Raw genomic sequence first — 11,410 nt, forward strand, 5'->3', positions numbered from 1 at the left:
GAATTATTTAATTAAATCACACTATGTTCTTGACTGAACTTTAAAATTTTTCTCCAAAGACTGTTCTGCAGTTATTCCAGCTCATGTAGTAACGGTAGTAACTCTATATTGTAGGTACTTTTGTTATCATCATTTAACAGATGAGGAAACTGAGCCCAGAGAGATAAATAACTCGCCTAAGAACACACAGCAGGTAAGGAGCAGAACCTGGATTCACATCGTTTAGAGACCATGCTCTTGGCCGTTATGCTGCCTCTGCAGCCATCAGCAGTTACTTCACAGTTTGGCCGCTTCTCTAAATGTCATCTTCTTTTTATTATATTTTCTGATGGGTTGCTGCAGTTACAAAGAAAATAGCTTGCTTTTTTTAAAGTTGATATGTGCATTGAGTGATGTTAAATTCTCTTCTTAGTTCTAATAGTCTATGAATTTTGTTTTTTTCTTTTTGTATATCAATTGTAAATAGTGACAGTTTTACCTTTTCTTTTCCAATGTTTAAATGTCTAATTTCCTTTTCTTTCCTCGTATCATTGACTGAGGCCTCCACGACAATGCTGCACACTGTGAAATAGTGACTGTGGACAAAGAAGGTCGCTTACGGAAAAATCACATACTCCTCGTTGAAGGTTTCCGTTTCTCCTTAGCTAGAGTACATGGAGCACATCAGGCAACAGTTTCACAAAAAATATAGGTTAGAAAGTGTGTCTGGTGGCCAAGAATCCATTTTTAACAGTGGTCTTGTGCTCATCTAAGCAATGGAAATTACTTTTCAATAGGAGATGGCCCTTCCAGGGGAGAAACAGCTTAGATGGGATATACTTGTCTTTATCCTGACTGTAAATACATTCAACTCCACACTAAACCCCTGTGGCCAACACAGTTCTGCACCTGTCATTTGCTTCACACAAACTGCTAAATACAATTGTTTCTGACAATAGATTGCTCTGTGTCCCCATGGGGGAATTCACGGACAGCATTAGAAGGGGCCTTAGAGATCAGCCATCTCTCTTATTTTACACACGCCTAAAACTCCCTATGGTGGTGCTTCATTAGCTTCAAGCAGATGAGCCACCCAAAAGGCAGCTCCAGTTATTAGGTCCTGGAGCCTGGGTGTAGTCAAGCCCTTTGGAAGCTCCAAGTCATAGACCAAACGCATTTTCCCCGCTACCCACGCCCAGGGTGACTAACGCCTGTGGGAAAAATAAGTGAACTAAAAAGTCCCACAGGAACCTCAAACGCAGCATATCCAAAATGGAACTTCTCATCATCTCCTTCAAACTCAGTCCTCTTATACAGTAATCCCTGCTGCGGGAGCTAGAACAACCTCCATTCCCCATTCTCTGGGCCTTCATCTCCCTCTCTCCTGAGGAGTTACCAAGTCTTGGTTCACAGGCCCCCTGAGAGTCCCTCCTGCCTACCCTGTGTTCTCCATACTGAATAAGGACTTGGCTGACCTTGTCAAGGGTTCCTCTGCTTCACTCCTGACCCCTGGATCCATCCTTCACATTGTGGCTGAAGGATCCTCCCATCGTGAAAATTCCGCCACATCTCCCTGCCTAAAGCCTGGGAAAACCAGGCAGTGGCTCACGCCTGTAATCCCAGCATTTTGGGAGGCCAAGGCAGGCGGATTATGAGGTCAGGAGTTCGAGACCAGCCTGGTCACCATAGTGAAACCCTGTCTCTACTAAAAAAAAAAAATACAAACATTAGCCAGGTGTGGTGGCACGTGCCTGTAATCCCAGCTACTCTGGAGGCTGAGGCAGGAGAATCGCTTGAAGCTGGGAGGCAGAGGTTGCAGTGAGCTCAGACCACGCCATTGCATTCCAGCCTGGGTGACAGAGTGAGACTCCATCTCAAAAACAAACAAACAAAAAACCAGGACGACTCCCCACTACTCTCAGCACAGAAGGTACACTCCTTAGTATGACATTCCCTGCCCTCATGGCAGGGCCCCATCCAGCTCTCCAGCCTCACACTCTGCAAGGACACCTAGACCCCCACCTCCCTCAACCCTCCATGACTGGGCTCTGATCCCTGTTTCCCCTGGCTAGACTCGGCATGCCACCCCGCTGGAAGCTGTCTAATGCCTGCTTGTTTTTAACACTCAGGTTGGGGCCCCTGGGAGCGTTTGCTGCCTCCTGGACCCCGTTGCGCCGGCTGAGCTGGACTCTTTCTCTAGGTCTTTCCTCCCAGGCCCCTGTGCATTTATCTCATCGTTCTTTCCCACACAGCCAGCTCTCATCCCTTTTCAGGTCTCAGAAAAGACTCGTGAACAAAACGCATTGAGTCTGATTTAGTGTGACAGTGCCCCTAAGGGTCCTGTTCTCCCTGGGTGTTCTGCGCCCGGCGCAACATCGGCCTGACATCCAGTGGGCCACCTGAAGGAACGAATGATGAACGAATGATTTGCCCACCCCTTCCAGAACTAGGCTGGAGGTCGGGGTTGGGCTCATCCCTACGCAGGACAAGGACCCCGGGTGGCACTACTCTCGCTGCGTCAGCAGGGGGCGCTGCACGGCTGCGGGGCGGGTGGCTGAGACGAGGGGCGTCGGGCAGAGGCCGGGGGACCAGGGTGGTGGGCGGGGTGTCCCGCCCGCCTGTGGACCCCGCGCAGTAACTGCGAAAATTTCGCTTCCACTTTGGGCGGAGCTGGAGGTGGCGGGGCCGTCCCAAAACGGCGCGGCCGGGCACCCCGGGAGTTAATCCGAAAGCGCCGCAAACCCCGCGGGCCGGCCAGGCCGCACGTGTCACCGAGAAGCTGATGTAGAGAGAGAGAGAGAAAGCAAGAGACCAGAGTCCCGGGAAAGTCCTGCCGCGCCTCGAGACAGTTATAAAATTGTGGCCCCCTGGGTCAGCCTTGCAGCCAGCGCCCTCACCTGCCGCGGCCACAGGTCTGCATCCAGCGGCTCGCCCAGTGTCCCTGCACTGCCGGCCCAGCATGTGTCCAGCGCGCAGTGAGTACCCAGCCGGCCCGGGCTCCCGCTCGCTCGGTGCGGAGGGGCGGCTGCCTGGGAAGAGGGATAGAAACTCGGGTCTGCCCAAGGAGAGACGGGAACAGCAGCCGTCTCCACTAAAAAGGAATAAATAGGGGTCTCACCATGCGCTAAACAGGCAAGTCTCTTTTCATCTCCAAACAGCCTGATGAGCTATCATTATGCCCACTCATAGAGGAGAAACTGAGGCCCAGCGTGGGAGATTTCCTGCCTTCCTGCCTAGGATCCCTCAGCTACAAGTAGAAGGCAGATCCTAGCCAGCTCTAAAGTCAGGCTTGGCCAGGTGAATGGCTCATGCCTGTAATCCCAGCACTTTGGGAAGCCCAGGTGGGCAAATCACCTGAGGTCAGGAGTTCAAGACTAGCCTGGCCAACATGGCAAAACCTTGTCTCCACTAAAAAAATATGAAAATTAGCCAAGTGTGGTAGTGGGTGCCTGAAATTCCAACTACTTGGGAAGCTGAGGCAGGGAGAATTGCTTAAACCAGGGAAGCAGAGGTTGCAATGAGCCAAGATCATGCCACTACACTCCAGTCTGGGCCACAGAGCAAGACTCCGTCTTTAAAAAAACAACAAAAAAGGCTTTCTCACCCCTCTGTTTTTAAAACACTGGGTCCTAAGTCTGACATAGCCACACCTGGTCTGGGTTTTTCTGATCAAAACATGGAGGCTTTCTCTGGGTGAGCACAGGGTTCAACACCCATGTCCAAGCTCATCCCCAGACCCTCACAGGGAGCTGGCCTCTAGCCCTAGAATAGAGTGGTGCTGAGTAATAACTCGAGTCATCTTTCAGGTGTTGAAGGAAAAGTGGTGGAAACAGGTGGAGGGAGCATGTCTTTGGATGAGGGGGTGCCAAGCAGAAATGGATGGGCAAAGGTGGCCAGAATGGAGGAAAAGTGGTGCAGGCAGCCCATCCAGGCTGAAGCTCCTCTTCCTGCCCCTTCCCTTCCCTTCCCTTCCAGGCCTCCTGCTTGTGGCCACTCTTGTCCTCCTGGACTGCCTTAGCTTGGCCAGAAACCTCCCCGTGGCCACCCCAGGCCCAGGAATGTTCCCGTGCCTTCACCACTCGCAAACCCTGCTAAGGGCCGTCAGCAGCATGCTCCAGAAGGTGAGCTTTTCCTGTCCTTTTCACTGTGCACCTGCGCCCTCCCTGAGGACGGAGCCTCTGGTCCTATCCTCTGGCACCTGAGGGAACTGCAGAGAAATTGTGGAAGTTCATTAGTAGCTGTCAACAGCAGGAGAGGGAACTTTACAAATGGCCCGAGCGTTAGAGAGTCCTGGTGAAATTGCGTCTCCAGAGAAAGTAAGAGTAGTAATAAATTATAATGATGGTGATTTTGGCTGTGTCTACACAGAGTAAAGTGGATATTTACAGTGCTCCTGTAGCCTGCCAACAGAGAGAGGATTGTGTCAGGTCCACACGGTTTCTCTGACACCACTGATCCATCCCAGAAACAGCATACTCTGTGTTGGGGGGTAGGGGTGATGAAGATGAAGTAGCCTCGTCCCTCCTGCTGCCCGCCAGCCTCTGCTTGGCGACACAGGTCCTCCTCAGAGCGACACGTCTCGGGGAGGACTGCGACGGCGCACACGTAGCCCTCATTTTCTAGGGAACAGTTACCTAATTTTGTTCGCAGCTCTCTTCATTTTTTTTTTAGGTTTCATATTTTAATGCAAAAAATATTGCCTTTAAAAACTACTCCAGTAGTTATGGTGCAAGGGCTAAAGGCTAGTGTTTTAAAAGATGTCCCCTTCCTGTCTGCTCTCTAGGAAACCTTTCTTGAGTGTTTTCTAGCTTGTTGCCTTATGAATATCTTTAAAAAAGCTCAGTGTCACCGAGCCTTCTTAAAGGGCTCTTTTTCCCTTTTAATCTTTCATAATGGGCTGTGCATTGCTCCTCACAATTCAATTAATCTTAATTGGACACAGGGCTCAGGTGAAAACTGCTTTGTTTCCTGAAGAAACGTTCAAAATGGGTAAACTGTACATGCTCCAATGCATATAGATGTTTTGTGTGCAAAAGCTGATGCCTCTACTCCCAGATACGGTCCTAAGGGCCAAAAGATTATAGAAATCAATTTCATGTTTTGTGCATCATTTATTTATCAACTTTGCTGCAGTAGAAAACAAAGGAGGTAGATGCTTGTGATTCACAGACCGTATCCAGGTTTGAAGAGTTTGGGCTTTACGTTTATTTTTTATTTTGGTGCCAGTCAAAAACCAGACATTTCAATTAAGATTTCAAATTTCTAGCTTCTCTTAAAAAGACCTGAAGAACAACACTGGACTGACACCTCCGAATCTCTTTTTAACCTGCTCAGAATAGTGGAGTTGTACAGGTCTGTTTAAACACCTCGAGGAATAGTGTATTCCTTTCCTACTGCTGCTGTCACAAATTACTACAAACGTAGTGGGTTTAAACGACACAAATGTATTATCTTATAGCTCTGGGCATCAGAAGTCCAAAATGGGTCCTATGTGCTAAGATCAGTGTGTCAGCACAGCGGTAGCGCTCTTCTGGAGGGTCCTGGGGAGAATCTGCTGCTTTGCTTTGCCAGGTCTAGAGGCTGCCCACATTCCTTGACTTGTGGCCCCCTCCATTGTCCATATCAGCAATGTCTGCTTGAGTCTTTCTCATGCTGCTCCCTCTGGACTGACCTTCTACCTGCTTCTACTTTTGAGGACACTGCTTACAATGGATTCACCCAGATAATCCAGAATCATCTCTCTGCTCTTAGATCAGCTGATTAGCAAATCGAATATCATCTGCACCTTCATTCCTCTTTGGCAGGTCACATAGCACATTACTAAATTCCAGGGATTGGGAGGTGGATGTCTTTGGAGATGGGGAATCGGTCTGCCTACCACAGAAAGGGATTCTACTACTTGTGCCCAAATGTATTCTGCATTTTCAGGCCTTGCTTCTTGGCTCATGCTGTTTCATGTTTTTCATCGTGTTTCACCTCTGTCTGAAATTTCCCTCCTCCATTGTCAACATCTTACTTTTTTTTTTTTTTTTCAAGACAGAGTCTCACTCTGTTGCCCAGGCTGGAGTGCAATGGCACAATCTTGGCTCACTGTAACCTCTACCTCCCAGGTTCAAGTGATTCTCCTGCCTTAGCCTCCCAAGGTGCTGGGACTACAGGCGGTGCCACCACACCCAACTAACTTTTGTATTTTTAGTAGAGACAGGGTTTTACCACATTGGCCAGGCTGGTCTCAAACTGCTGACCTCGTGACAGGCCTGCCTCGGCCTCCCGCAGTGCTGGGATTACAGGCGTGAGCCGCCACACCTGGCCAGTTTTACTCCTTTCAAGGCAGATGTACCATCTCTAGGAAACTTCGCTTCCCTTCCTGCTCCTCCTCCGAAGCTTCATGCCCTTCTCAGCATATCTCGCCTGCTGATGCCTCCTGGTCATTTGGGCACTTGTCTGTCTCAGTAGCTAAACTTGGAATCCAGGAGAGTATACATGGTTTCCTTCTCTGTCATGTTCTTAGTACCTAATGGAGTGCCTGGCACCCATCAGGGTGTTGAATGGAAAAATGATCATAATCTTCAATCATAAAGTCCTTTATTTCCTAAGATACATTTCATAATTTTACCCAAAGGTTTCCAACACACTTTTAAGATGACATCTCTGGGTATGTGTATGTGTGTGTGTGCACTGCAAATTAAGTCTCAGCTTGTCTTAAGGGTTTGCATGGTTATTATATCCATCAAGCTGTGACCTTAACAGTTCCCCCTTTAGAAGTGATACTTTAAATAGGTATTCATAGAACACAATCACTTTAGTAAAAGAAGAAACAGTTTTCACCAGAAGCAAGTGTTACAGTGTGGTATGGAGGCTGGTTAGCATAGGCTGTTGACATGATTTATTGTGTTTATATAATGAAAAAATATGTCATCCAGAGAAACATGTCCCAAGCATAGGGAAAGGAGGGTGAGAGACAGAATGTAAGGAATCTATTTCCTTAGAATTTCCTGCAGGTCAAAGAGACAGAGGTCAAGGGCAACCAGCTGGAGCCTGCCTGGCACCCTGGTGTATCAGCCTTGCAGGGTGCCAGGTGCCTTATCAATGTTAGAAACTGAGTTTCTTTTTCATTTCTTATAGGCCAGACAAACTCTAAAATTTTACCCTTGCACTTCTGAAGAGATTGATCATGAAGATATCACAAAAGACAAAACCAGCACAGTGGAGGCCTGTTTACCACTGGAATTAACCAAGGTATGGGGAGTTTTCCTCCCAAAGCATGTGCATCAAACCTCACCTGCTTCTACAAATTCACGTTTCTGGTATCCATCATGATGAGACTTTAACTGGTCCTACTTCAGAAGTTAGGTTTTAGAGAAAAATTATAAAGACAGACGGTTTTTTTTTTTTTCTTTTTTTTTTTTTGCAACAATATGAATATACTTAACACTTAAAAATAGTTAAGATGGGCTGGGCGTAGTAGCTCACGCCTGTAGCCCCAGCACTTTGGGAGGCCGAGGCGGGTGGATGACCATAGGTCAGGAGTTGGAGACCAACCTGTCCAATATGATGAAACCCTGTCTCTAAAAAAAAAATAGTTAAGATGGCAAATATTACGATATGTGTTTTTACCATAATAAAAAAGTTTTACCTGTAAAGTCAGAAAGATTTATACTAAGCATTAATACTTTGATATATGATTTCTTTTTCCTCTAGAATGAGAGTTGCCTAAATTCCAGAGAGACCTCTTTTATAACTGTAAGTCAAAAAATGAAAGGTTTCAGCTCATATGATGAAATCATATCATTGATGTCTGTTTATTTTTTCTTCTAGAATGGGAGTTGCCTGGCCTCCAGAAAGACCTCTTTTATGATGGTAAGACACAGCTTTTTCCTCAAATGCAATGGGGGGAATGTTTTTAGCCCATCTCAATGGATACTTCCCCATCTTGTCATGTCACCCAGGCCCTGTGCCTTAGTAGTATTTATGAAGACTTGAAGATGTACCAGGTGGAGTTCAAGGCCATGAATGCAAAGCTTCTGATGGATCCTAAGAGGCAGATCTTTCTAGATCAAAACATGCTGGCAGTTATTGACAAGCTGATGCAGGTAAGACTTCATTCTATCAGTGAGAGCACGTTTTTCACGCTTTTCAGCCAGCATCCTCAAGGAAGAGGTGGAAAATTAGCTCTTTCTGGATTACTAAAGGCTTGGAATCACTCCCCCATCCGCCTTTTTTTTTCCTTTTGAGACAGAGTGTTGCTGTTGTTGCCTAGTCTGGAGTGCAGTGGCACGATCTCAGCTCACCACAACCTCCACCTCTCAGGTTCAAGTGACTCTCTTGCCTCGGCCTCTTGAGTAGCTGGGATTGCAGGCATGCACCACCACACCCGGCTAATTTTGTATTTTTAGTAGAGACGGGTTTCTCCATGGGGTTTCTCCATGTTGGTCAGGCTGGTCTCAAACTCCCGACCTCAGGTGATACACCTGCCTTGGCCTCCCAAAGTGCTGGGATTACAGGCGTGAACCACTGCGCTCGGCCATCCCCCACTCTTTTAAAGGCCTAACAGACCTACATTTTCAAGGAGACAGCCTTGAGGGTACCCTCTATAGGGAGCATAGATGTGAGCAGATCACATTAAGAGCAGACTCCAGATTACATTAAAAAAAGCAAACTCCAGGCCAGGGGCAGTAGCTCACGCCTGTAATCCCAGCACTTTGGGAAGCTGAGGAGGGCAGATTACAAGGTCAAGAGATAGAGACCATCCTGGCCAACATGGTGAAACCCCGTCTCTATTAAAAATGCAAAAATTAGCCAGGCATGGTGGCGTGCGCCTGTAGTCCCAGCTACTTAGGTGGCTGAGGCAGGAAAATCACTTGAACCCAGAAGGTGGAGGTTGCAGTGAGCTGAGATTGTGCCACTGCACTCAAGCCTACTGACAGAACGAGACTCCGTCTCAAAAAAAAAAGAGAAAACCAGACTTCAAAGTGTTGATTCTGTGGTATGATCTGCAAATATTTCTGGGAAAACAAGCAAGATTGGTGCCTAATTATGACCCATTGTGAACCAAATAAAAGAATGACCTATAGGGCCGGGCGCGAATCCCAGCACTTTGGGAGGCCGAGGCGGGTGGATCACGAGGTCAAGAGATCGAGACCATCCTGGTCAACATGGTGAAACCCTGAAACCCTGTCTCTACTAAAAATACAAAAAATTAGTTGGGCATGGTGGCACATGCCTGTAATCCCAGCTACTCAGGAGGCTGAGGCAGGAGAATTGCCTGAACCCAGAAAGCAGAGGTTGTGGTGAACCGCGATCGCACCATTGCACTCCAGCCTGGGTAACAAGAGGGAAACTCTGTCTCAAAAAAAAAAAGAATGACCTATAATCTGGGGCATCTATAATGTTACTCATAGGCACAGCTTGCTTTGTAATGTTCTGAATCACCATAATACGATGCGAATATAAAACAGACATATTCACATAAGAGAAAGTGATTGCCTTGGTGACTAGGACATGGAATAAAAATATAGTGGCAGAAATCGTTGTCTGGAAAGTAACTGATTTACTTTTATTCTTTTCTTGTACATGTTTGTGTGTGTGTTTGTGTGTGTGTGTGTGTGTGCCAGATTACTTGTTTGAAAGGCAATGAGCTTTATGCAAGTGTCAAAGAATGTTACCATCTAGAGAGCTGTAGTGGCTCTTTTATTTTTAAGACCAAGAGGAGTTGGGGGATTTGGGTGCTAGAATCAGTTCTACCAGTAACCAGACAACTATGCCCAAGTCACTTAACCCCTCTGTGCCTCAGTTTCCTCCCGTATAAAATGGGGTGACTTTATCTATTCTAGCTTTCTTTCAGACTTTTTGCGAGGAACATATGAAAGTATTTATTCATCAAGGGTGCAAATATAAGGTTTTATGTTGTGTTGTCAAATCAAAGTGCTAAACGGGAAATCCATTGCCAGGTTTATTTATCTAACGCAAATGGCATGTCTTCAGTAAACAGACCTGTTACTGAGTTCTGATCGGTAGCAATCCATCACCTCCCTGTGCAAAACGGAAGTGGCTTTTTAATGTAACGTATATAAATTTAATTAGATATTGCAACAGATGTCATTTTAAAGGAACTGTTCCTTTCTAAAACACAACTCCCACTGATGACTTTTTTCTAAATAGTTTTAAGGATCTTTTCAGAGCTCATTGAAGATGCACGTGCTTGGAAAAGGAGTATTTCTTTTCTCAGGTTCTGCCTGGTGACCTGGCTGACAGTAGATTTGGGCTGGGTTTAGGAGTGGAATGAGGGACTGAATTGCAGGCTTTGAGACATTCACTGGTTTCACACATTTTTATAAATGAATATTTTAATTTTGAAATACTATGTAGGTCACACTTACTGTTCATTCTCCTAGGACCTGAATTTCAACAGTGAGACTGTGCCACAAAAATCCTCCCTTGAAGAACCGGATTTTTATAGAACTAAAACCAAGCTCTGCATACTTCTTCATGCTTTCAGAATTCGGGCAGTGACCATTGATAGAGTGATGAGCTATCTGAATGCTTCCTAAAAAGCGAGGTCCCTCCAGACCATTGCCATTTTTATAAGAATTTGAAATGAAGAAATTTTGATAAGGATGTGGATTAAGAACTAGGGAGGGGGGTCTTGACTCGGCCCTACTTAATCTCCTATAGAAGTTCTCATGCTTATATTTACAATAGTGTACCACCAAAATTTGAAGGATGGGACTATTACATTCACATGATACCTCTGATCAAGTATTTTTCATATTTACTGTGGATAAATTGTTTTTAAGTTTTCATAAACAAATTGCTAAGGAGGGAAAATGTCCATCCTGAAAATGTTTTTCATTCACTTTAATAGAAGAGCAAGAATTTATAAGCTATTTCTGTACCAAAGTGTTTGTAGAAACAAACATGCAAGCGTAATTTATTATAAAATATTTATTTATATAGCTTTGTGATCATGAATGCATCTGAACTAACTTATATTTATTTATGTTATATTTATTAAATTATTTATCAAGTAGATTTGAAAAATATTAAGTGTTCTGAAAATAAAATTATTGAATTAAAGTGATTCTCCTATTTTTTAATGTACTTTTAAGTGTTAAAATACACATTGTGGGAAAACTGAAAACTCTGATGAGACTTCAACACAATTACTTTGGAAAGAATGCCACAATATTCTTATTCCTTTCCTAGTTCCTTTCATCTCATTTTTAAAAGGACCCTAGTAAGACAAGATGTGCTTTACTATTAAGGCAGCCAAGTGAGTAATGGTTTTTGAGAGTTTATTATTTTTGTTCAACATGAGTCTAAAAGTATGCTATGCATTAAACAAATACATCGTAATATTCTTCAACCAGAAAAAAAAGTCACTAAGAGGTCTTCTAGCCTAATTATTCTAATTTTCATGACCCTTTGGGCT

General features: G+C 45.2%; 1 protein-coding gene across 2 annotated transcripts; it reads left to right on the forward strand.

The window, feature by feature from the left end:
• Nucleotides 1–2,923: 2,923 nt before the first annotated feature.
• IL12A (interleukin 12A) lies at nucleotides 2,924–10,529 on the forward strand. 2 transcript variants are annotated; one of them, XM_012447326.2, is made up of 7 exons: nucleotides 2,939–2,954; nucleotides 3,955–4,100; nucleotides 7,105–7,218; nucleotides 7,681–7,722; nucleotides 7,798–7,839; nucleotides 7,929–8,072; nucleotides 10,374–10,529. In XM_012447326.2, the coding sequence occupies exons 1-7, from the start codon at nucleotides 2,939–2,941 to the stop codon at nucleotides 10,527–10,529; spliced, it is 660 nt and encodes a 219-aa protein (XP_012302749.1). The 2 variants fall into 2 exon arrangements, with proteins under 2 accessions (XP_064234589.1, XP_012302749.1); XM_064378519.1 differs by lacking the exon at nucleotides 7,105–7,218 and having other exon boundaries at nucleotides 2,924–2,954.
• Nucleotides 10,530–11,410: the final 881 nt, after the last annotated feature.

Source organism: Aotus nancymaae, unplaced genomic scaffold (genome assembly GCF_030222135.1).
Source record: "Aotus nancymaae isolate 86718 unplaced genomic scaffold, 86718_ANA_hifiasm-v0.15.2.pri h1tg000019l, whole genome shotgun sequence".
Lineage (NCBI taxonomy): Eukaryota > Metazoa > Chordata > Mammalia > Primates > Aotidae > Aotus > Aotus nancymaae.

What these genes read in the sequence shown, in the direction of transcription:
- IL12A (XM_012447326.2), top strand. An exon ending in TCAGCAGCATGCTCCAGAAG is followed by an intron (nt 4,101 to 7,104) that starts GTGAGCTTTTCC and finishes CATTTCTTATAG; the next exon opens with GCCAGACAAACTCTAAAATT. An exon ending in TACCACTGGAATTAACCAAG is followed by an intron (nt 7,219 to 7,680) that starts GTATGGGGAGTT and finishes TTTTTCCTCTAG; the next exon opens with AATGAGAGTTGCCTAAATTC.